Raw genomic sequence first — 26,606 nt, 5'->3', positions numbered from 1 at the left:
AACAGCTGAGTCTGTTTTCTTACATATCTGCAATAAATTGAGCTTATGAAAAGATCCTGTGGATTTAATCTAGAGTTGCAATATGATCTTTATTAATATGTTTCTGGTTTATACTTCTTGTATGATGATATTTAAAGGTCAACTTGAGCTCTTGCTAACCTCTACTACTGGCAATATCTTCATCTGCTTTGAATAATTTTTTAGGGAGTAACTTTATTTTTCTCTTTCGTTTTTCATCCTCTTCTTTCCTCATTTCCATCATTTCATCAGAATCACTTTCTATGTCACTGCAATACATTCGTTTGAGATTTGAATGTATGGAAGGTCCTGTAAGCATGACAAAAGCGCATTCTATCTTAAGTTACTTAGAAAGAGGCACAGAGTAATTTATTTTCTGTATGATTTTGTGTGGAGCAATGAGATTCTGACAGATTTTTCTAATCACTAAAAAGAGTATATTCCCACATTCTGGGAGTATGTGCCTTTGCTCTACCACTTCCAGAATCATAATGGAATCTGAGTATTGCATTTGCCAATGGTCATGTGCTACCATCAAACATTTATAACTATGCAAATAAGGGTCATATAGCCCAATTGCTTTCATTATCTTTATGCTTATATACCAATGATATTGCCATAAAGACAACACCAAAGAAGCAGAAAAGTACATAGTTAGTGAGAACCTTCTGGAAAATGACCATTAAAAGGTGCTCATGTCTCTACTAGGGATTATTTCTGCAGATGCTTTGCTCCTGTAAGACTAACAAGCAGCACAAACCTCTACAGTAGGACTGGATATTTGATTAAATAAAGGCTGAGGGACTAGTTTCATATTATGAGCACTAGATTTAGCTCTTAAATGAAGTGGTAACAAAGTACAGTGGATGCAAGTCTCAAAAGTCTACGCTTGCTAGTGGATCCATGGTTATAATAAAACACTTCCTTCCAACCCTATTGGGGCAACAGTGTTCCTTGCTAATAAATTAACGTTCATATAATCTAGTCCTGGAATCCTGGGAGTGCTACTAAATCCCCCCTCCTCCTTTTAGTTGAAGGTCAGCTATTAACCTGACAACCTATGCAGGCAAAGGGATGCTTAAACTCATTGCTAATTGGTCCTTCTACAGTATAAGTAAATAAGCATTACATCCAACAGGAATGCCTTGTCAATAACAAAGATATACTAATTTTAGGAAAGTAATTAATTGGGTACAAATGAGAAAACAAATCAAGAGGTGGAGGTTGTGAAGAGTCAGGCCATATTTATGTATTTAAGAAAATATTTTCATCGCCTGTTTACAATTATTAAGATGAGTGCTTTTTCATAAATGAAGTTTACATACCAGATTCATGTATGTGACCTACAGGGTCTTTACGCCATGACTGTTCTCTGTCTCCACTAGAAGTGGTTAACTGAGATAGAGATAAGGATTCCTAAAAGAAAAATAATCATTTTACCTGTAAGACAGGGAGCCTATTTAGATCTTCAACATCTTCTTGAATTTCAAGAATTTCCATTTCAATTTTTTTTTTAAATAAGAAATATGAAAATATGAAGTAACAATAAATAACTTAGTTTGTGTATACAAGTTTTATACAAGTACCCTGACTTATAGGGGAAAATTTTAATGCTTACTTACCAATATATGTATTAGTAGCTATACTAAGTAGTAGCATATTAAGGCTACAATGATAAGAAACCACTTTCTATTTTAAAAACTTTTTCATGCAGAAGCAAAAGAATTTTTCCGTCTGTGAAAATTGATTTTTATTTTATAAAAATATCAAGATCAAAAACCAAAAGGAAAGAGATACTACATATTCTTCATGAAGACAGGAATTAAAAGGTCTTGGTACAAAATTCTTTCCTAGCTGTCTATGAAATCTATGAAATTTCTAACTTAATTACATCCCAAACATTTTAAAGAAAGGAAAATAAAATTTGCAGGCACTATTACAGGTAAACAATAGCTTCTAATGTTGATATCGTAAAGCAACAGATAGACATTATTTCCTAATGTCTTGATTACATGTAAAAATAAACAAAACATACAAAACCACAGCTTTTCAAAAGGGATAGATGACAGATACCATACCTCTCTTTTACTTTGCATGATATTTTTGGTGAGATCTTTCATTTCTTCAATGGCAAGTTTGCCAGAAAGGTAATTTTCAAGCTGGATTGCTTCATTAATATTGCTCAGTTCTACATCAGGTACGGAAACCTCTATGACTTTTCTACTTGTGACAGTTTTGTCTATGGTTACTGCAGTCAGGCTGGGCTGAACATTAATATATAATAAATCATTATTGAAAAAAAGGCATTTCAGTTTAAACAATAAATAATTATATCTCATATACACCTCTCTTCAGCAGTTCATATTGGCTTGCTCTAGCATCTCATTGTTCAGCATGCTAGCTGTTGTGAATCCCAGGCCTAGTTATCTAAATCCACTGCAGAGAAAAAACTTAAGCTTGACCTGGATTTGTAAATTCCACTCTGGAGCCTAAAGTTCCTTTGTATATTTTGGGATTAAAGCTCTTCATCACATTTTACTATGCATATATTCAGAAGACAGCTGAAGGCAGCCTTAAATTTTGTTTGGGACTTACACATGATGTTATTATTTATATCAGTAAGTTCTGATTAACTTCTCCAAAAAGTGAATGTTCTTAATTAGACCAGCTTGGTTCACTGTTTGATTAAACATGTCCCCTAATCAGGACACTGATTAAAAATGGACAACACAAGTGTATTAATTGTAAATCATAACTTTTAAATTCTTACCAAAGAGACTGGACTTAAACCTGGTGAAAAATTTTCATTTTCAAACATGGACTTTCTCACAGTATTTTCAGGAGACTGGTTTAGAGAAGTATGTTGATCATTCTTTTTTGTTGCATGCAGCATATTAATAGACATTAATTTCACAGTGTCTAAAGAGTCCTTTTCTGGTGTTGGGTCCTGAAGAGATGATGTTGATCTTTCCATTGAAATGTGCTCTTGGATGAGTGCCTCCTCTGACAGTTTCTCAGCACCTAGAGCAGGGGTTTTCAACCTTTTTTAATAAGTGTATCCCTGGCGGCCAGACGTGGAGCTGGGGGGGAAGGGGTGGCGTGCAGCTGGATGTGGAGTGGTGGGGGAAGGGGACGGCCGCAAGCAGAGCAGCGACAGCGTGGTGTGGTCCGTAGTCCTGGCAGTTGCCATGTGCAAGGTCCCTCCCCCCAGCGTCCAACCGGCTGGGCAGCGTCTGTGTGGCCTGCAGAGGGGCACCGCTGCCCTCCCCTGCTGCTCTGTCCCCATCCCACACACTCTGTCCCCACCCACCTGTGCTTACCCCCTAGGGTCTTTCTAAGTACCCCCAGGGGTACTTGTACCCCTGATTGACAACCCCTGACCTAGAGAATAAAACACTTAATTGAGGGTATTGAGTAGCCTGGGCAGGAGGCAGTAGAGCAGGGGTAGGCAACCCCTAGCACATGTGCCAGAGTGTGGCATACAAAGGTGTTTTGCTTCGCACGCACACCTCAGGGAAGGGGCCAGCGCTGCACTGCCACAACAAGGATCGGACCCTGCACAGTTCCCCTACCACCCGCCCCTGGCATGCCAACATTTTACAAGTCAAGGTTGCAGGTGTTTTTGGCACTCTGTGCAAAAACACTGCCAACCTCCACAGTAGTCTCACTTGAAAAGTGATTACAGAATAACTCTACAGGGTCTGATCTGGAAGGCAGCTACAAGGAACAGTGGAAGATGAGTACGTGAACAGAAGTCCAGATTGCAACCCTACAAATCTCAGAATAAGAATATTAATAAACAGCCTGCCCTCCCTTCTAAAGAGAACAGGACTTTTAGAGGACAAAGACCAAAATGACCACGTGGTCTCTACTAGGTGGATTTTAGCAATCCTGAAATCAGCTCAGTGACTCCTAAAGGGTACTGTAATCAACCCTGTAATCTAAGAGTTTTGGCTCACTCTAAAGATCTACCAAAACAAATACTTATGACTCAAATGGGCAGACAGGATGTCAAAAAAGGATTAAACTGAAAATCTAACAGGTTGCTGATATGCAATGGGACAAAATTATTTAGGCTTACTTATGAAATCTAAAAAGTAGTATATTTGAGCAGTTTCCTGTAAAAGGACAGAAAGAAGCTCTGTCTCAAGTCAAGAGGTGATTGAAAGGAACTTTGGAGTGGTAGGAACATTGGGTCTGAAAATGCTAAAAGCAAACGTATGACTAACACACACTTCTCACTGTTTCAATAGATGCTGGACTTTCAGTTGCTGGCACTGGTAATCCTTTTTTTTTTCTTTGTCTTGCAAGATCTTTTGATTTATTTTTGATAATCTGTTGTTTTCTTGTTACTTCCTTTTCTGAATGTGTAGAGCCAGTGGTCTTCTTTTGCTTGACTGTTTTGTTTTGTCCATTTTCATGTTCTTTCTAGAGGTAAAAAAATCTATATAAGGATTACATTTCAACACACTGGGTGCGTCTACATGTGCAGCAGACTGAGCAGTTGTTACTGTGCAGTCATTTAGTACTTGCTTAACCAAGGTTACTGTGCAGTCCCAATACCACACTGCTATTTTTAGCAACTACTGCACAGTGGCAACAAGCTACAGAGATGTAGCATCTCGTGTAGATGCACCCACTGGGAGCATGCACATGTGCTTTACCGTGGAGTTGACTAATTAGCTCTGCAGTAAAGTGTCACAGTCCACACGTGCGCCAGTATTAGGGCATAGTAAATTAATTTACTTCACCATACGATAGTACTGCTGGGGACAGGGAGGGCTGGGGCACAAGGGTGCTAAAGTGCCTAGCCACATGGCTGCACACTCTCAGCACCCTCATGCCCCAGCCAGGCCCTCCACAACCCAACACCACCACCTAGGGCCTAGGGTTGACACTTTGTGCCCCTGCAAGTCAGGGATGCTCCGCCCTGGTTCAAAGTGCAGCTGTCCCAGGCACATGTGTAGATGCTGCATCCGGGAGCAGTGAATTCCAGTTCAAACTGCTTTGAAGTTTATTGTGTCACTTACTGAATACCTATGCATACTGACAGGTGTTATAAATCTATAACACAATACAACACAACCATGCAGGCAGATATTGTGGGCCCTAATCTGCAAGTCTGCTCAGTGCCTTCTTTCTGGTTACTAAGTGGAAGTGTAAACCAAGGCTGCTTACAAACATGGGGGAAAAAAATCCAAAACACAGCGCTTTACTTTCAACTCAGAGCGCCCCCATGCCAAGTACAATGTGTGCCTAGAAGACAAATTGTGTCAGTTTGAGCCAGCTCGCCCAGCATCTGTATAGCTCATGCACTTCAGCAGGGCTTTGTGGTGCTTTTATCTAATAGCTGATTGACTGAATTGCCAAAAAGCCCTGCTGAACCTGAGTAAGCTATACAGGGAGCCAGGTCGAACTGACAGGATTTGTCTTCCAGTAAAGTGTTGGCTTTTTGTTTTTCCCATGTTTGTCAGCACCTCAAAAGTCTGTTGAAGTGAGATAGTGAAGAAAAGGCAGGGCATGATTTCAAGAGCAGCTGAGAACCCACAATTCTATCTGCTGTCTAAGGAAAGCATGGAGGCTTCCAAAAATTAATCTCAGAGAATCTAAATTAGGCAACTCAGCATTTGGAACATCTTTAAAATCAGAGGTTTGTTTTTTTTTAATTCAAGGTACCAAGCCTTAATAGGTCTTTAGGAGAACAATAGTGCAGTTTACCTGCATTTTTAGTTTAACAGGGTACTCTAAAGCTTCCTCTTCACTCTCTGACTCTGAATTTGAGAGATCTTTGTAACTTTTTTTGGATAATGCTGCTCTTCGAGGCCTTTCTGGTTTGACCGTTTGTTTTATACTCTCATTAGTCTTTGTACTTGTTTTTTTACAAGCAGGTACCTTCGGAAAAAAATAAAATCGTCAACTTTACAATCACATGCAACTACAAGAAGTATGGGTAGGGTAGCAAGGTAAAACACTTTACATACTAGGAACAAACCACTGAAAAATAAAATGACTGGAAAGTAAAAATATCTTTGCTGCATGTCAAAGATAAATTACATTATTTGTAATGCGGCTCAACTGACTTTAGCATACTAAGACCTGGGATGAATACAGCAAGTAATATTTAATGTTAGTCTAACCCTGGCTCAGACAAGACTTGGCAGGTTAATAAGCCAACAGTTAATTCCAATGATTAAAGACTGTTTTCCTCATTCTCCTGGTGAGAGGACCAGCATATATTCACAATTTTGTACAAGCTAAAAATAGTGCAGCTATCCAGTGAAACAGATGAAAATGCCCGTAGTGGTAAGTGAAGGTTAACAGACTTCTGGTAGGTGTTTTGAGAAATATAAAAGAGGAGACTAGAAAAGCAGCAGAAGTCTCCAGTGTATGGCAACTCTTAGCTAGTGTTATCAGGGAGTAAGACCTACCATATCTGACATTTTAATTGGCTCTACTGCTAAAACAGCTTAAACCACATTTTAAAAATAATTTTGAAATAACTTTGTAGAAGTTTCAGCAAATTAATAGAGATAATTAAAAAAATATTTAGCCCAGTTAAGAAGTACATAATGAAACACATATTTCAATGTGTATTAATTCAAGTTGCATTTTTACCTTTTTGTTCTTTGTTTTTTCCTCTTTAAAGATATCCATCAGATCTGCAGCTTCAGGGACTACTTCTGCTGTTAAAACAAAAAAGTTGAAAAAACTACCATAATATCTGCAATTCTAACCAACTACATTGGTTTGAAGAAGGTATCGTATTCATCTATCGATTTATTTATTCCGTAAATTGTCTATAGCTTATTTTGATAGTAATAAGATTTTTTTAAAGTTTTTTTTCTGGTCCAAATTAAGCACTTTTCAAAAATCACTTTCATAAAGGCATAGGCCTAACAAATGCGAAATGTTTTGGAAGTTAAGAGAAGAATATGATTGATATATATTGAAATATAACATACATTATCTATGGCAAATATAATTAAATTTTTGCAAATTCATTATAATGCAAGGTCATTCCGCAAACCTGTACATCAAATAGTTTCTTACTTGTTTCTACCCTTTTTGGTTTCTTTAGGTTCTGATTTCTACTATAGTCTGTTAGCTGAGGTTTATGCTTTCTACTGGACTCTTGTAGCCAACTAACGTCTGTCTTGCTGTCATCACCTCTGTATTCTGTGTCTGTGTCACTGAACAGATGCTTCTTGTTTTGATTATTTCTAGCCTATGATAAAGAAGTGTTTAGAAGTAATTTGTGTCTTTTATTTATAATATAATTCTTACTTAAATAATACTGGTACCTTTGAAAGGGGGAAATAGGCAATTTGAACTAAAAGCCAAAGTCTTAGAGTTTTCAGAATCCTTTGTATTTATTTATGGTTATTTAAAATGTTAATTTTTGGTCTCTGCAATCAATTTTCCCGGAGTTTAAAGAACTTACTTTTTTCCCTTCTTTTTTCTCAATGACAGTTTTTTTTTCATCAGGATTCCTAAAAGAGAATTAAAGTTGAAAATACCTGACTAGATTGTTTACACCTTACTACTAATGGTATATAAGTGTGTGGGAGAGGAATCAATGCACACATTCCAGATATCATAATTTTGGCAAGTCTAGAGACCTCCTTCTCCTTTAGAGCTAATATACTAGCTTCCAAGTTTTAAGCAATAAGGCACCCAATAAATAGTCTGTTTTCTTGGGGAGTGATCACAACTAATGAAAGGACAGTACAAAACTGCCATTAGGCTGTCTCCCAACAGAGTGTCTTATGAGGAAAAAACAAAGCAATCTTCATAAAGAAAAACAACATGCACTAACCTAGATAACCTGATTAAAACAGAAAAGCTATAGGCAAATTTGCCAAAAGCAAAGGAGTAAAAGTAACATGTAACCTAGAAAGCATTAGATCTGCTTTACCTACTGAAGAAAAAGAAAAGAAAAGAAAAGAAAAGAAAAATAATGAAGTTATTTCCTGGGGAAGCAAAACTACAAGATGGTTTTCCTCACTATATCTGGAGCATTTGCATATGCCATGTGGACTTGCATAGAGGAAGGCTGATGGAAGCAAATTAAAATATTCATTATGAGCATCTCTAAGAGAGAGTGCTCATAATGAATATTTTCTTATTATTTTTCTCTATTGCATTTCCCAGACATGAAAAACAATGTAATATGCTTACAGTTTTTTTGTCGGGTTTGTATTAGCTTTCAGTTTGGTGACGTGTACTTTTTGGATCTAAAAAGGTAAAACAAACAAATGAGAAAAAATACCAATGTATATTCATATTTTATACGTTAGTAATTCAGACACAGAACAAGTATATGCCTTTTTACCCAGATATTCTAGCTTTCAATTAAGTTAAAACAGTTAACTTTATACCTTAGAAATTTTCAAATCATTGTCTCGGATTTTCAAAGGTATTTATTTGCATCAGGACATATACTCAGGCATACTTGAAAATCTTCCATTTAAATCTTTAGCTGTCTAAACATCCTTAAAAATCAGGGGCTTTGGAATGCAAGTCTCACAGATTTTCAAAACATCTAAAATCCATTTAGAAACTGTGGTTTGGCTTCCAAAATCACTTAGGTACTCATGAAAACTTTACTGTATACCTATTACATTCTAGAATTTGGTTTTACAATTATAAAATCAAAGAAATAAAAAAACTTTTGTTAAACAGAACAATGCACTAACAAGAGCAGCTGTCTCAACCACATTTTTAACAGGAAACTTATCTTCTTTCTTTTTTTAGTTGATTAACTGGAACAAGAAGGATCTGCTATACTGTCCTTTAAATAAGATCTTTGTTTTAAAATTATTTAAAAATGATTCTTCTAATAATTTTTATAATGGCAGATCAGCAGAAGATCCTACTGAGTATCCAGGGGTCAATAAAACCCACACAAAAAAACCCCCAGGGCAGTGCGCCTTTGCAGCGTGGAGAATACCTAACTGTGCAGTATGTGGCGCTGCACACATTTGTAGCGCCACATACTGCACGGCCATCCTCGTCTGGACGTATCCAAAGTGTTTATCTTATTCTGGGTCATGTTGTAATTTTCAAATAGAAATACAATTTTCTATTAACAGAGTTCCTTTGTATTCTGTTCTTTTAATCCTAATTATAGTTGTAACCTTACTCCAAGCTTTATTGTAGGTTCATCAAATCCACTTGTGTTGAAATTGTAGACATCATCCCTGTTATAAGATTAAAAATAACAAAAACCTTTGGTGAACTGATGAATATTCAAGGCTAGATAACTGACATTTCCAAACAGAAGTACCAAATACTTACACATATCCTGCACTTATATTAAGAGTAGTAGCAGTTTTCAGGTTTCTATAACTTCTATTCTGAACTATTTCCTGTGAAGAAAATAAGAGTTATGTGGAGTTTATTTAGTCATCAGTAAAAAGCATGTTCTTCAGTATAAACATGGGCAATAAATCAGTTAACTAAGGGTATGACAAATGTAACATTTGTATTGCTATATTAGTCCTTTCTAGCAATACAGAAGTCAAGTGAACAGATGTGCATGCCCCCTGTAGCACTACAAAAACACTGCTGGATGAAACAGCAACTTCTCTGTGGACCTAAATGTGGACAGTGAACTGTAGTGCAAGGGGGGCAGAAAGAGTGCCTTTGGATCCACCATATCCCATAGCGCCCTACTTTTCACCCTCCACTTCTAAGGGGAAGGAAGGAGGAGTGGGGTGGACAGATAATGAGCACTGCGCCTGGGCACTCAGCTGTCAGAATTGGAGAGCAGAGCTCTCCAAAAGGCTCTCTGCCTCTAGCCTCCTGATTCTGCCAGAGGGCTGTGGAGCAGATCTGGAGCCCCAGGAGCTTCTTGTCAGCCCTGCAGGACTATGGGATATTTCAAGTATTAAAAGTGCAATGAAAAACAAGATTTTGTTATACTTTAGTACAATGTATCAATTTTTGAGATAAAGTTTTCAGGTACTTCAACAAAATACATACCTTATTGGCACTGAATCCAGACTTATTTAATGACCTAAAAAAAATCATAAAATGTATTGCAAAAACATATTCAGTATACCACTAACATAAAAAAAGAAAGACTTGGTAGCATGAAGAAATATTTGCTAATAAAGTGTGATATGGTTATTAATATTTGCTAAAACAGAATCAGAATTAACATGTGGCCAAGTTAGCATGTGTAACACAACAAAAATATATTTTAAAATTTCAGCACTTTATAAAATGGATTTTGCAAACAAACTGCACAAGTATAAATCAATTCCAATCCCCCTCAATTTTTTTCAGGATTATTCCATATCATTCAGCAAGGCAGAAAGGTTACATTTTCAAAATTTTCTAAGTGACTTCCAAGCATATGTAGTAAAATTTTCAGAATTGCACAACAGCTATATTTGGATATCTAAAAGGTACAGTGTAGGGCCAAGTGGGATTTTTGGGTGCACCTAGGAGCGTAACACTAAGATAGATGTATCCTTGTATCAATCATTCAGAAAACATGACAGACGTGGCTGATCACCCAGGTATTATGACAGCTGAATCATTTTAACTTTACCTAGTTATTTTTTTCCAGCCAGCTAACATCAAAATTATAGAGAAGAGAAAAAAATATAAACAAAAATATTAACAGCAATAAAACAGGGTAAGATAGCATCAGCTAAGAGAATACGGAGGTTGTTCTGTCTCACTGCCACAGATGGTAAAAAAGAAATAAGTAGCTATTAGGGATGGTCTACACTTATGACCTCAGGAGTGGAAGCACAAGAATGTGCAAGATGTGTATGCCGCTCTAATGGTCACAGCTGGTTAAAAGATTTTGATCTTTTATGTAAGGGGAATATGTACAGCAAGCGTGGAATCCACATGTATACGTGTCTGAAGAAGAATCACTGGTCATATTTTCTGATTCCACCGAATCCCCTTTAATGTGGATGTAGCTTCTAGTATTTGTCTATTTTTGCATGGCAGAACTGAATCAATATCAAGTAGCACAGGACACAAACTGAACCACCTGCAAACTTACGAGTAAGTCATAACTAAGACATACACAAAACGAAGCAAGAAATGGGGTTTCTTATGATGATCTCTTTTATTGAACCAACTTCATAGTTGGGATAGAGTTAGACAAGCTTTCAAATGCAAGACTTTCTTCAATTATGATGTCTTGCATTCAAAAGCTTGTCTAACTATGCAGTTGGTCCAATAAAAGAAATCACTCTAAGAAATCCTTGCCTCTCACATAATTTCTGAACCATCATGGCTCTAACACTGCTCTTACACTACAAAAAGAAAAACCTGATTCACATCATACCTGTTGTTACCTAAAGATTCTGTTACTTTTCTTGCACATTTACTGTCATTCTTTTTTTTGTATCTGTCACTAATTTTATTTATTAGTGATTCTGCTGCTTCAGCCGTTTCTTTGGATTTTGCTTTCTGTAACAAAAAACTTTATTTATAACATTTTAACTTTGTCCAGATGCCTGCTTCATAGAAAGGTCGAGCTCCAGTTGTAGTACGGGACTTTATTCAGGAAGCCCAGACTCCTATAGATCCCAGAAATTCACTAAGCTTGAAGGTATTTTTTCCCATTAAGTATGTTCAACAGGTATATTACTTGGGCAATGTAAGAACATTTCTAAAGGAAATTCTCAGAGAAATTTTCCAACTACAGCTTTTCATGCAGGAGGTATGAATCTGAACACCTTTATCAGTAGGACAGATAACAGTAATTAGCACTTGCTTACTAGTGTTTGCCGGATATGACCCTCAGTTATTTTATATTAATTTTTATCAACCAAAAAAGACCTAAACTCACATTAAGGGCAAGATTTTAAATCCTTTCACCTGGCCAAATTTTGATCCCATTTCTAAATATTTCAGAAAGAAATTTGTTTTAAATGGGACATTATGGTATAAGGTAACATTTACAAGTGCACTAAGTTCCAAGCATATACATACAAAAGAATAAGATCTGAGAACATGCAAACCCCTTTATTATTCTGCATGATTACAAGCCGAGTGGTGAGCAAATAAGTAGAATTAAAAATATGTCATAAAGCAAATACTGACATAATGAATATGTAACATAGAAAGGAAACTAAAACTTCCCTGTCTCCAAGGCAGATGAACCAAGATAAAACTCTTACCTTCTCAGAGCTTTTGCAATTTGAAGTCCCTTTTTTATCTCTGTACTCCATTAAATTAACATTCATCAAAGATTTTTCAGCCATTCTTGTTGGATGAATTGATTTAAAAGGTGTTATTTCAGGTATACTACGAGTATCTGTTGCCTCTGTACATAGTATTTTCTGTTCCAAATGCTTAGGGGTGGTTAGTGATTGCCCAGTTTGCATTCTGCAGTATTCCTCTTTCATTTTATTAGCTTCACTTTTTTGCTTCTTTTCTATATTTCTACTCTGACATTTTGGAGATGTACTTTCAAAAATTGAACAGAAAGCTCTTTGTTTGGAAGCTCTTTCACTAAGAATAGAAACTAATGCAAATAAAAAAAGAAAATTAAAAACACGTGGGAAAAATTGAGTACAAAAATAATTTGCTTTGAATAAATATTTATCAAGCTTCACCTTGATGGGATGCATATCCTGCTGATGTATTTGTTTTCTGTTTGTCACAGCTTGTTATAATGCTCTCAGGCACAGAACATGCCCTTTTTTTCCAGGTTTTATTTTCATCAGAAGAAATTTCCAAAATACCAGGCAATCTACAAAAATAATTCTACTGTATTAAAACTGAAATACAGAAATTGGGTATTTATAAGCAACTGTAATAAACATATGTCAGAAAAATATTTTCTAAATAATAACACTACTAATTAAGACGTTAAATTTTATAACAAAATGGAATTTATCATTACATAAAAAGGAAGATACGGTAAAAAGGAAAATCATCACATTAAACTAACAATTAAATATAGTGACAGTCTATTTTATTTCAATTTTAAAAATTCAAAGACTATGATTAGACTTGCTTGTGGCTGAGTCTCGATGCATGTTTAGGAGAGTCAAAGACGGGACATTTTTATTATTATTTGCTACAGGGATCACAAATACTAATAAAGAACGCATGAACAATGTGTTCTTTAATTGAAATTACTAGATCTTGCTAAAAATTCCTGATTTATTAGCTCATTCCTTTTCATGACTATTAAAACACAGAAGATTTAATTGGTAAACATGTTTTTAAAATCCAGTCTGGAAATGGTTTGGTTGAATGAATGTTTCTAAAAGTTGCATTGCAGGAATAAAACAAACCCAAAAAGTGTAATAAATGGCTAAGCCTTTAGCTAATAGTTCCAAAATACTGCTAAATAATTCAGGAAGAACTAGATATCTAAATTTTCTGTAATTCACTACAAGCACTTGTCAAATCACAATACAGGAATCTAATCAGTATATTTATGGATGTACTTACAGGTAATGTTCTTAAAACTAGTCATAAGAGATACCTTAACAGTTGTCATGTCATACTTACAGAGATTTATCATTTCTCTCTAGTGGTTGGGAATCAGGAACAATATCTAATAGTTCATCTAAATAAAACATTAATTTAGTATTAAAAATTAATTTTGCCACTTTCATAACAATATGAAAATAGAACAGTTTAAAAACAGTACTGAAAATTTGCCAAAGTACTCACCTAACATTTGTTTTTGGCTAGTCTTACTGTCTGTCTCACTTTGCATCATTTTCAAAACTTCTTCAGCTGATATTTGCTATAGACAAAGTAAGAAATTACAAAAATATATTGGCACGGAAAAATATGTTTTGTTCCTTATTAAAAAACATTTTCAAATAAAATATAAATCTTCTCATTTTATATGTTTTAAAAAGGTTTTCAAATCATCTTGCCTCATTTCTTATTCTTGACTTGCAATTAATTTGTGTTTCACAAAATGCATTGCCCAGTACACCGCCCTGCCTTCCCTAAAATTATTGAATTGTGTCTTTTAAGTAAAAAAGTAAGTTTTACAGATAATGAACTACTTTTGATAAATCTGTACTATGTCTTAAGAGTCACAAACTTCTTAGGTGCAGCTGTACATGGAAAAATGTTTTGGAATCCTACAATAAATACCATTTCAATGTATTCACTGTGCTTTAAATTACATATCAGATATGCTTAACCTGCAAGTAAAGGATGACTTCCAATCTTCCAGCCCCACAAAGTCAGCCAAGTGCTGACAGTCAAATTGCACTCTTCTCATCTTACATCTTAATAGTAGTAACGATTTTTCAAGGAAATGTGTATACCTGTGGAATCCACTGTATTCAGATTAATTATCCAGTGACACCTGTATGCCTTCAGTGAAGGCCTGATTCCAAGTTCAATTAAGTCAACAAGAGTGCTTAAAAGGATTTTTGAACAGGCCTTGGGTCTGCAAAGCTGTGTCTAGATGACGATATTATTTTTTAAATATATTTTGTAGTGTGTTTTAAAAAAAATAAATTTGAGAAATTAAATGTCTGATTTTGAAACAGCTGGATAAATAATAACAGGTATCAAATGGGCTAAATAAAACAGGCCTGTTTATAAAAAACAGGATTTCTATGAAGCTGATCATACATCTCCTTTTGATGTACCCACATATTTATGTTTAAAGTGCTCACAACATTGGAACATGTGTAAAAAAGTTGTCTAACAGCTTCTTTATAAAAATTGTTTAGTGGTGTATTTTGATGGCAATCCTGAGATAAAAGACAGGAATATTTAGTATTCCTTTGAATATGCATACTAAAATGTAATCTTTTCAATGATGTTTATAAATGTCAGCAATATTTTAGTGATTTACAAGTATCCTTTTGGTGCAAGAAAGCTAAAGAAAGCTAAGTCACTACTAATATACCGTACTGGAGTTTGAGAATGGAATGAATAAAAAACAAAAATATTGCCCAGGAGACATGATTAGATTTAGTCAATCCCATGGAATGAGTGAGTCTAAAGTTTATAGGAATCCTCCTCAATTTCAGCTGGATAAAATGTAATCTGTAACACAAAATGAGGCAGCAAAATGATTTAGAAAGAAAGTAATATGGACCTGCAAGGCTAGATTTGGTCCAACACTGGTATGGACTAAACGCTGTTATGAAAATAATCCAAAAATCTTTTCTATATAGTGAAGAACTGACTATGCACATACTTTCTAAAATAGATTTTAGCAAGAGCATAAAAATATAGGTTAGTTACTTTTTCTGCAGAATTATTCCTTTTAAGAGATTCAGACACAGAAGACATACATGCTCCAGCAGGCTCTAGAATTAAATTCTTTATTCCACCCTCAGTTAAAGAACTATTAGTTCTTTCAGAAGAATTCATCATTTGCAAAGGTAGTTTAAATCGACCCTTTCGTGGAGTTGCTGTAAACAAACCAGAGGTTTGTTAGAATGATCTTTGTCTATTAACATGATTGCGCCATCCACTGCATTAGTATAGCTAGAGGGTGTTGCATAACACCTCCCCTTTATAAAGTTTTAAACAAATGTCACCTAATTCCAGTAACAAATAAACATTTCTTTCAAACAATTTCACTGATTTTAATGAAGTTACAATGGAGAATAAGGAACAACAGGAGATTCTGTACACTAAATAAGGCATGGTTTCTTTGTGAAAAAATAGTACATGAACATTAAATTAATGATTATGCCATAATGCTTATGCACAGGAAAGAGTCATAGAAAATTAGGGTTGGAAGGGACCTCAGGAGGTCATCTAGTCCAAGCCCTTGCTCAAAGCAGTACCATCTCCAACTTATCTGATCCTAGCCAAGGTTTGTCTAGCTAGGTGTTCTTAAAAAAAAGGCAGAAGAGAATCATTTGAAGAATCCAGTTGTAACTTTAGTTTTAGAATCTCTTCTTGTGAAAGTTCTCAACTTTCAAAAATACTCTTTTAAAAAACGTTTTATGTTTATATGTAGCAGTTAGGATACCTGTGCTTTGGAGAGAGTTTCTTCTATCACCACTGAGCTCTTACTGGCTTTTCTCTTACAGGTCTCTTATGTAAAAAGGAGAAAGACCAAGCAGTGCCAACTGTTGTAGTGGATTGCCAGGAGGCATGTGAACTCTACCAGGGGCCAACTAAGAATTATTTGTGAAAGATTCTTTCATACCTCCTGCCCTACTGATTTATTCTTTTGAAGCCAGTACCAGAAGCACTGGCCTGCCTCCCAGTTCCCAGGAGGGCTGAGCTCCTTGCATCATTATCTAAGAGGACAGTCAGATCATTACAAAAGAAACTCATGGCCAAGCTGCTAGACAAGAAGTGAGGTTAAGCACCTCTCAAAGCTGGTGATGGACCATGTCAATCAAACAAGAGTGAAAACATGGTTAACAACTGTACAAATGGAGAAAAGCAAGTTTCACCAGGATTACTGTTGAGGGCACTGAGCATGCTGATTATTATGTGCTTAAGCAAATGCTACTTAGTTACATCAGAGATTCCTCAAAATAGTACGCATCTCAGAGAAGGTGAAAAAAATTCTTGGAATTTTCACATCCATATCTCTAAAGGTCCTTGATAGGTCAAGTTTGAGAGGGTGCACAGAAATTTAAGAAATTAAACATCTGATGAAGAGATACCACAAGTAACATTTTCGTCTCAATTCCAGTTTCATTATAGCTTTTGTCTGATTGTAATGAGCATAAGAAAAGTTTGGCATAAAAAAATGTAAAAACTATACATACTGCCCCAAATAAAGCAGTCTAAGTAAGTTATTTTTAAAAATCAATTAATATTTTGAACCTTGAAAATAAGCATGAACTTACAGGTACTGACAAATACCAATGGGCTCCTATCAGGCAAGCTACCAGTTCTTGGGACAACCACTGTCGCTTCGGACACTTTTCTCTTACTAGGTGTGATGATCTTGACATGCATAAAAAACCCCAATTCATTAGCACAGTTTAAGACACAAATATATTTAACACACACACGCACACAATTTAACATGTATGTGATTGCTGAAAAATCAGTTTTTTTAAATATCAAGCCCAATATCCTGGTTCTTCATGCTAATAGCAATGTAAAAGGTGTATTTCCTACAGGAGATACTGCATTTTCTAGGAGTTGTAATGTGGCATGCTAATTACATAGTCATTAAAACTAGACACTTTTAACTGAGATCATGATTTGATAAAGTTTCAATGTTGATAAGAGAGTAATTGACCCTTATTAATCTAATAAGGGCCAAATATTCTTCTCTGTATACTCCAATAACTGGGATGACTACAAAGAATTGCACAGGGATCAAACTACATCCAGTTAAGTTCTGAAGTAGACATCTGAAATTCGCTACACCTGAAATACTGAGGCTAAAAATCAACTGTGTAATTCAACAGATTTGTGTAAACAAAAGTTCTCCAATCCTCTGCTCCTCTCATGACTCTTCTAAGAGTATCATTTACACATAAGAAGATCCACATGGAGCTGTTATCTGAACATGCAGGGGATATAGACCTTCTTTACAAATATCTCAGATCCTCATACTTAGCTGTAGTCTGTGTGCGTGGATGTGCATTTACACACATGAAACACCTGTCTTTAATAAGAAATGTTAATACTGAAGCTCATTAACAGCTTAAAAATGGTTAAAAGAAACACTAGAACTCCACTGATCATAATATATACAAACATAAATAACAAAATATTCTGAAGTCACCTCTCAAAGACGCACTGGCCTCAGAAAACAAGAACTCAGAAAAACAAGTTATATAACTTAGGGACAACTAGCATCAGAACCATAACTGGTACAAGAACACTCACTGCAGTATAACTACAATGAAATTAATTCCCTACTATAAAGCACAATCAAGTATTACACTTTACTTTTATTTCTGATGTACTGTTTTTAGTTATGATAAGTTGAATTACCTTGGATTGAATATGTTCGCAGTTGTCTTGCTTAGTATTTTTATTCATATTTTTCTGTGCGTCATAACGTTGCTGCTTTATGGACTTATTGGATTTATTTTCTATTTCTGACTTTCCTTTTATGCAAGGTGACAACTGACTTTCTGGTACAAGAACCTATTCAGTATTTTGGGAAAAATAACATCTTATGTAAGCTTAATGTGTATTACCTTAAAATACAGTATTAGAAAATAAGAGTCATTGATCACAGTGGTGACTCTCTTGATTTTAGTTTTTCAAATGCATGAAGCACGTGGTTTGCAGGAAAAAGGGTGTGTTTAATTAATTTAAATGCAACACTAAACATCTTAGTGTCAGCAAACATCATTCTTTACAATACAATATATTTGATTGTACAATAAATCTATACCTTCTTACAATGCTCATCTGCCCACTTGCAATATGAGTATGTGGAAAGTGGTACATGCAGTTGGATGGAAAGAATACAAGGATGTGATCTCTGGACTACATTTGCCTCCTAATTTTTTCAAAATTTTCTAGTAGTGGTATAGATCTATTGGTAGCAGAGCAGCTGAGATGTTTTTGTAAACACGGCACTAGTGCCTGCCAGTACATTAACCACCATATTCATTTTGACCAGCTATTGAACAGTAAGGCAACACAGTGCCTAAAATTCCTGCAACCCACTGGAGCCTTGCCTATCTACTTCATAGTGCAGTCACTAACGGGGAATTCAGTAGAGGGGGTAAAACTGATGGCTCTTATTCAGAGAAGCACTTAAATACGAAAGCAACTAAATACCATATGAAATAATGAAGATGCTTTCCAGGACCATGGCCAGTGTTATTAAAGACAGTGAATTTCAGTGGCCTAGCGGCACTAGATTTTGTTTGAAAAACTTCCTGATTTGCATACTGCTGTACCTTTTTGAAAAAAAAAGACCTCTTTCAAATGCGTTTGCGTGTATATGTTAGTTATGGGATTTTAGTTCTGTAAACAAGGAGAAATATTTTATCTTCAATGATTTACTAATTGTCTTAAGAGATGTTTTCTTCTTGTGATACTTTATCATAAAAGACGAGAAGTACTAAAAGACCAGAAGTAGTATAAGCCATAGAAAAATGTCAACCTATCAGGGGAAAAAAATCATATTAAATAACTTGGTGCTTGGTTCCTCAGTGACTATAGCAGCTGGCTGTCACATTTTGCAATCCTGTAACATCTCCTAACAAGCATCATTTGATAATCTGCCCAATCAAAATACTTTCCATATCATAACTGAAAAATGTACCTGTGATCCACTTTCATCAAAAATGATGTGCACTGATGTTTTGGCAACTGATATAGCTTGCTTCCTAGTAAACCCCTACAAAATAGAAAGAATTGCCAATTTAAAATATATGCTTGCTCATCTCACAGTTCTTCTACATGAAATGCAAACAAATATTTATTGCATAATCTCCAACTACAGAGTACAGGAAATTCCATGCAGAAGAAATGAAAGGTTGCATTATATAAATGTATTTAGAATCTTTCTATTTGCCCTTGGCTCAAGGAAGAGCGGTTTGCTAATCTATACAAGCAGTGGGGAGTAGGCTGTTCAGAAGAAATGTTTTATTTACGGCTCTTTCCTAAGTCCTTTATTGACAAACTGAGTGGCATATATTAGGTCACTTGACAGAAAACAAAGAAGTTGAAAAAGGAAGAGAGTTTAAATCTTACCTTACATTTATTTGCACCATAAACCTTTCTGACCACATCTATGATTTCCAAGACCGGATCAAAATATAATAGGATTTGCCCTCCTTCTTGGTTACAGATGGTCATTGAGTTTTTTAGAATTACTGTTAATAACTTCTTTGATTCTTTTTCTACACAAAAGATGAAGCTTTCATTAGGCTTTAAAAACACCTTTTCTATGGTGTTCCAAAGATCAAACTTAACTGAAATGAAACAGTTCTATGGCTCCCACTTATTGCTGTTTAAACAAAGATAACCTGATTATATTTGTTTTCACGAAACACTTCAAAATTCAACTTTATGAAAAACCATTTTTCTAGGTATTTCAAATATCCTAATCCACAGGTGGATGAAGAGCCATGGTAAAAGATATTTAGGTTATTTAATGCTTTATATTTGTAATATAAAGGGCTGGGTTCTTCAATGTGCTGTAAATCCTTCAACTGTAGGCTGTGTCCTGCAAAAAGCCAGAACTCTAAAGTCAAGAGGTTCACCACACTGCCAGGGCCATGCCCACAGTTCCTGAGAGGGTGTTGGCCAAATCAGTTTTCTTAAAGCACAGTCCCAGCCCTCGACTAGCAGTTATAAGACTCTTAGGCTAAGCACAGTCAAAAAGCCTGAGGCTGAATTGATTCAATCTTTGCAGGTTAGTCTATGCTGCATAGATTGAACCAATAAGCAAGTGAACGGACATCTACTTTTGATTCTGGAAATGCAGCCACATGCCTGCGGTGGCTCAGGCCAGAAACTGGGGGGGGGGTGCTAGAGCACACCTCCCTGCTCGGCTGGAGTAGACAGCTTGGACCAGGGCTAGCCTGCCCACTCTGCGAGAGGGGCAGCAAGGTTTGTGTGGGAGGTACAAAGCATTCTGGGATGCTAGGGGACTGTGAATAACTTGTATCTGGAGGCGTCCTGGGATAAAAGTTCAATAAACTGATTTAACCTAAAAGAAATGAAATGGAAGGAACAGGTGTAGACAGTTGATCCTCTATGACCTGTGTACCTGGAGTCCTAGAGATACTGAAATATTTATCTTAAGTATCTATTACCAAGGATGTTTAAAGCTGTAGGACACAAGGACACTCATGGCGTATGACAAGTCACAACATACACTGGTGGTCAAGAGACTATCATATGGAGTAGAGGAATAGTAAAAATAAAATTTACACACACACACAATTAGGATCACAGGAAAGTAGGGAAAGTATATACAAATTGAAACCAAACATAGGAAATATTACACATGCATGCACAAATCATTTAAGGGAACTTTATAATAAACCAATTGTGGATAATTATCCATAATATTATGCAAATTAAGTATACATAGTGCACTTCTAACTTTAAAAATTGTGTAAATTGTGTACAATGCAACATTTAGTTTTGAAATCATTGAATGCAATGGAAAGTTTGCTTTTTTAACAACAGAGTCAAGACCTCCAGATTTTACTAAATCCCAACATTTCAGAAACCAAATTAACATATAAATACATATAACAATTCATGAATATAAGGATACATTTGTGAGTGTCAGTACCTTCAAGGCTGTACATTTCTACCTCTTCTTCAGGTATGACAACTGTTTCCCATTGATGATCCTCAAAAAAAAACAACCCAAAGTATTTTGAGAATAAAAGCTCATATTATACTAGAATTAAATTTAAATCTCTGTTATTATTATCTATAACATGTTGGTATGATTAAAGCTAATATCTTATACGTTGAAGTACTCAAAATGCAGTAATTAATTGACCAATTCAAGAAGTGATAAAAATCTAACAACAGCTTGGATAGAATGAGGTACAGAAAGATAAGAGAATAACAACTTTAAAAGTGTTCAAAATTCTAAAACTAGCACAATCAGTGATTGCTAAAACTCTGTAACAGAGCATAAATGTGCAAACAGATTTCCAGAAGGTATTAAAATGCAGATATTAATTCTCCCTCAATCAAAACACAATGCATTTGAAAAGTTGCCTGAGTCTAACCCAACTACACAGTTGGTTCAATACACTATATCACCTACAAAAATCCTTGCCTCACATATTTTCTGAACCATCATGGCTATACCATCACTCCAACACTTCTTGAATTTTCTATATTCAGAAGCTTTAAAATATAAAAAATGATCATTTTCTTCATTGTAAATAAAGTAAAACATATTGGAAGACTTCTGATGGAAAACACTACTTGAATAGCTGTTTGCATTTTCCATCAATACAAGAGCAGCATATGTATAAAGAACATCTTGTTCGCCTACAGCAAGGAAAGACATATCTGCTGAAGGGACAGAAACAGAGACCATTAGTAAGAGAATATGGTGCTCATTTATGATCTCCATTATATAACTTTCATTTGAATGTTAGGAAACTTGTGGAAGAGCACATGAAATGCCCATTCTGGCTCTAGTAGTGATCAATTTTCTGTTGATCCTTATGTTTAAAAAAAAGCTATGTAATACGTATTTCTATTTAACACCTAATCTAGGATCACTTATATTTGTTCACAATACACGCATGAAATACACTATAGTGTTGAGAAAACATTAAATTGTCAAACATTAACATCTGAATTTACCCTTTGAAAAACCAAAACATCTTCAATGAATTATGATAAACTGAACTTACTTCATCATCTGCTGCTACATAGAAGGATATACTTCTGCTGCCAACATTAAAATCAATCCAAAATTCTTCAAGATTTTCATCCAGCGGTATCTGTAGCTAAAATATATACAAAAAAAATCACCTTCAAAGGAATAGCATCTGAACACAGTCTGAACACCAGTACATTAACTGTAGTTTATAATCTAAACAAACTTAAATATACATATGCCTAAAACAGCACTACAGCTCAATAGTACAAAGGAAATGATCCAGTTAATTTGTAACATACCTCATGTTTATCAAGGACTGCTGCTAAGCAAGGATATGTAAAAACCCTATAAGAAATGATTTTTAATTAACATTTTTTTGCAAAATTAGTCACATAATTTTGTAGTTAGTTGTTAAGAAGATAAGGTTTGGGCTATTTGTCTCTATTTGTACTACAGATTTGGGCTAGTTGTCTCTTTTTATCTGCTAGTATTATTGTAGCTCAGAATTACTTTAAAAGAAAAAAAAACAGAAAAAATGTTAGGACCTAGAGGAGTAACTTTTTCTGAAATGGATTTTCACTTTCACCCATAAAACTTCTTTCCTGTAGTAACAATACTACTTTACCTTCGTTTATCTCCTAGTATGCCATTCACCTGGTTAAGAAATTTTCTACAGTCCTGTTAAAAATCAGAGAAAGATTTTAGTAACATCATATTTTGCCTCCTGGAAATAGTATTTGTAAATCACTTACTGTTTCAAATTCAGAGTCCTTAATTCCTTTAAATGCATTGGTCACAAACTCCATAGAAAACCACTGGCGTGCCAGTTCTCCTCTTTGTTTCTCTGATGTCATTCTGCATAAAGCTTCTGTAATGGCTACTTGTAAGTCATAGTCTACAACATACATTTTGTAGGAACAAAATCATTAAAAAGACTACCAACTTCAAAAATGTATATACATTTCTCAACATTATTTCTGAATTTAAATGTCTTTGAAAAAAATCAAACCTACTCAAATGTAAAAAATTAAAATGTATTTTTACAAGATGTTCTAACATCAATATTAAATCAGAATGCCCAAACATAGCATTCAGTTACATTCAGAAAAAATAAATATAAAGAGCCTGAGGTGTGCCAGAGGAATACTGTTCACAGAAACTGAAAGTGTCAAAGATGGCTTTTATACCAGCTTTCTGCTCCCTCATGCTGGAAGCTGTGGGAACCAAATCAGCTCTTGGCACAAGCTATAGTAGCCACAAAGCTGCTTTTACTAGTGCTGGCCATCCTCAAAGACTCACTCCTTTCAGATCCTTCAGTTTTGAAACCGTAGGTTGATCTCAAGGAAGGAATGGCACATAATTGGCTATAATAGCACATTTCATGTAAGTGCATAGCCTTGGGACAAATAAAAGGCTATACTCCTTACACTACAAGGAGTATGTACTTACTCCAGGGCTGTCCAACTGGCAGCCCATGAAGAGTTAAGTTGCTAACCCAGACTCCTGTCCAGCTGCTGCTCCCCCATCACTTTAGCTGCAACAGCAGCAGGAGTGTGGGGGCTCCCTGTTCCAGTGGCTGCTTTCTGCCTCCCTCTCAAAGGCAATGAGTATCACAGAGAACTGAGAGAGAGTCCAGAGCTGCATGGTAGGGAGACGGGGAAGGGGACAAGGTTTCTTGTGGGGAAATGCACCCTGTGCAGTTGTAAGGGCAGGGGGTGTAAGTTGCAGCGGGAGGTGGGTGGGATAACTGTGCCTGTGTTCTTGCATAGTTCAGAGGGGTATGGGGATCATGACTGCATAGTGCCGCAGGGGATGGGGTACCCAATGCAGTGCTGGAAGGGTGTGATGGTGCCTGTGGGGTTGTACAGTACAATGGGAAATAGGGGGAGCATCCGTACAGCCCAGTGGCCCGTGGTTTGACTGGTGTAGTCCGTGCTACATGCAGTCCCCACTGGTGCAGCCCCCCGGGGCTTAGAAGTTGGATGGCCCTGACTTAATCAGTGTGAACAATGCTCATTAAATATAGGAACCACCTGCGCTAAATTTTTTGTATGGTGTTTCTCAGAGTGCTTATACCTCTAAAGTCATGACCTAGTTTGGAGCTGTCCAACTCAGAGCAGCTGGGGGGCCACACACTTGCAGGGGCTTCTGCAAGCAGTGCCCCTGGTCTGCAAGCAGCACAAGTTCCCCCATCATTGCTGCACACGGCTCCCTACTGCCACTACACAAGGAGTGTGAGCCCTCTCTCTCCTCCTTTCCCACTGAATGAGACAACCACTCTACCCAGTACTGCCACCACGCTGGCAATCCCCTTTCTTGCCCTCACTGCCTGAGCACCCCCCACTATAATAGTGGAATACATTAAATGGTATATATTCAAGAAGCATTCCAAATGCTTTAAAGTACTCTGTGCACAGTTATATTGTGTATGTTTTTGTATGTGCTTTACTGATAATGTTATTCATGATGAATATGATGAAAAAACTATTTTTTAGCTAAACTGAGTATCATTAGACTCCTTTTCAGTTTATTTCCAACTTAAATGGTTTAATACAGAGCCTCAAAGAAAGATTCTCTGCTTACCTCCAGCATCTAAAATTCTCTTTCCCATGTCATTCCTGTAAAATAAATAACAGTCTACGTGTTTAAACAAATTAAGATGGCAATGCAGACAGAGAAAGGTTTATTTAACACCAATGACTGTAGTCTGAATATGAAGTGAAACTTAATGGTATTTTGATATCGACTTCAAAAGGGCCAGTATTTCATTCACGATACAGCAGTAGTATTTTTGACTCAGACCCATTAGCAATTTGAGAAGTAGGAATTCACAAACCAATGTTTAATAAGCTTCCTTAGCAGTACCTGAAAAATATGCAGATGCTTGTTTTATTGTAAGTCTTGTTAAGGGGAGGGCCATACAAATGAACTCTCAGTTCCCACCCCCATTATTTCTCCATCACAAATGAAGTTACTACATATTCTGTAAGTACCTGGGCTATATGAAAGAAAGAAGTAAATTGCAATTTTTCACAAACTCCACCTTTCTTCGTGGCTGATAGTTCTATCTGTTTTTTATCAGTTAGCCTGAACTCATCTTTGATTATGCATATCTTTGCAAATACTTTCCTGGATGAAGAATCTTTCCTCCAATCAGTGTATTTATATTATCACCACAGAAGCCATTACCAAAAGGTATTATTTTAGGGCAGTAAAATTGTTTTAGGACAATAAGGTAAGATGGAACCTAACTGTGGCTGAGAAACAATATATTGAACAGCATCCAAGGGAAAGAATGATCCTCATGAACTTGGTTATATTGCCATGAGATAACTGTAGGCTGAATAGGGCCCATATTTATAAAACTAAACATATGTTTAATAAAATAGCTTGCCGTTAAAATTTTCTTCCCCACTATGTGAATGATGCAATTTGATAAGAATTAAAATAAAAGCTGAATTACATGATAAGCAACATTTCCTTTGTGGAAATGATTTTTTTCCGGGCATCTCGAGGCATGGTGTCAAGCATTACATTAAGTTTTCTTACTGCCTAAAAAGGGAGTAAAGAAAAATATGTTTAAATTTGAACTCCTCTATTAAACTTCTAATACATTTTAATTGTTCTCTGGCTGGCTATGTCAGCAGGCCAGATGGATGTAGCTTTACAACATATTTATTTATTTTTACTAACAGTGACCCAAAGCAAAAATCACAGCAAGAGGGATGCCTGACTTTACTCATACTAATGTAAATCAGACTAAACTGTAGCTGACTTCAGTGAATAGCCTTAACAGACAAAGATCTACAGTTTCAGGGCTAAGGTTCTGATTCATAGGTATAATTTAGGGATCAAGATTTCCAAGTGCTAGTATTTGTGCATACAGTGATTGCTGGTACAAAAACATTTACCTGCACATTTTATGGATGCAACAAATGAAGGTAACTATTATCCAAAAAAGGCTGGGTATGAAAATTTAGCCTTTAATATGTCTTTCTTGAAAACATACAAATGGGGGGACAATCTCTAAAGAAAAAAGAAATCCACTTCATCCTTCATAGTTTTATATTCCAACAGGGAAATGATGGCCCTACTAAAGTCCATGAATAATTGTCCAATGTCTACAATAAGGGGAACAATTCATGTAAGTTATTTTATTAACATTAAAGCATATACATTACATACACATTAAAGCATAAAACATTGTATAAAAATACAGTTAAGAATCATTAACAAACTTAAAAGATATTTCTTAACTGAACAATCTTATTATTTCATGTTCTTTCATATGGTGCTTCTCTCCAGTGCCTTATTTTTACATTATAACTCAAACCAGAAATCAGATGAACAAACTGCTATAAAT

General features: G+C 35.8%; 1 protein-coding gene across 3 annotated transcripts in view; it reads right to left on the bottom strand.

Annotated features, from left to right (window-relative positions):
- The window catches only part of SYCP2 (synaptonemal complex protein 2), a 46,244-nt gene that overhangs the window by 7,660 nt on the left and 11,978 nt on the right, over positions 1-26,606 (bottom strand). For 2 of the 3 annotated variants that reach the window (XM_019484473.2, XM_006271744.4), the window contains 30 exons: positions 25,707-25,795; positions 24,827-24,861; positions 22,996-23,138; positions 22,869-22,921; positions 22,543-22,588; positions 22,275-22,370; positions 21,185-21,245; positions 19,630-19,778; positions 19,199-19,273; positions 17,908-18,063; positions 16,803-16,902; positions 15,229-15,398; positions 13,681-13,756; positions 13,516-13,573; positions 12,609-12,745; positions 12,171-12,517; positions 11,333-11,457; positions 10,003-10,036; positions 9,316-9,386; positions 9,161-9,218; positions 8,197-8,252; positions 7,460-7,508; positions 7,069-7,243; positions 6,634-6,701; positions 5,737-5,910; positions 4,254-4,446; positions 2,789-3,039; positions 2,097-2,282; positions 1,344-1,434; positions 160-327 (listed from right to left, as the gene is read on the bottom strand). In XM_019484473.2, the coding sequence (XP_019340018.1) occupies positions 160-327; positions 1,344-1,434; positions 2,097-2,282; positions 2,789-3,039; positions 4,254-4,446; positions 5,737-5,910; positions 6,634-6,701; positions 7,069-7,243; positions 7,460-7,508; positions 8,197-8,252; positions 9,161-9,218; positions 9,316-9,386; positions 10,003-10,036; positions 11,333-11,457; positions 12,171-12,517; positions 12,609-12,745; positions 13,516-13,573; positions 13,681-13,756; positions 15,229-15,398; positions 16,803-16,902; positions 17,908-18,063; positions 19,199-19,273; positions 19,630-19,778; positions 21,185-21,245; positions 22,275-22,370; positions 22,543-22,588; positions 22,869-22,921; positions 22,996-23,138; positions 24,827-24,861; positions 25,707-25,795 (3,490 nt within the window). The remainder of the gene's footprint in view (positions 1-159; positions 328-1,343; positions 1,435-2,096; positions 2,283-2,788; positions 3,040-4,253; positions 4,447-5,736; positions 5,911-6,633; positions 6,702-7,068; positions 7,244-7,459; positions 7,509-8,196; positions 8,253-9,160; positions 9,219-9,315; positions 9,387-10,002; positions 10,037-11,332; positions 11,458-12,170; positions 12,518-12,608; positions 12,746-13,515; positions 13,574-13,680; positions 13,757-15,228; positions 15,399-16,802; positions 16,903-17,907; positions 18,064-19,198; positions 19,274-19,629; positions 19,779-21,184; positions 21,246-22,274; positions 22,371-22,542; positions 22,589-22,868; positions 22,922-22,995; positions 23,139-24,826; positions 24,862-25,706; positions 25,796-26,606) is intronic. The other variant, XM_059713220.1, reaches the window with a different exon arrangement.

Source organism: Alligator mississippiensis, chromosome 9 (assembly GCF_030867095.1).
Source record: "Alligator mississippiensis isolate rAllMis1 chromosome 9, rAllMis1, whole genome shotgun sequence".
Lineage (NCBI taxonomy): Eukaryota > Metazoa > Chordata > Crocodylia > Alligatoridae > Alligator > Alligator mississippiensis.
Note: the sequence above shows the minus strand (reverse complement) of the source record. Positions and strands in the feature narration are given on the sequence as shown.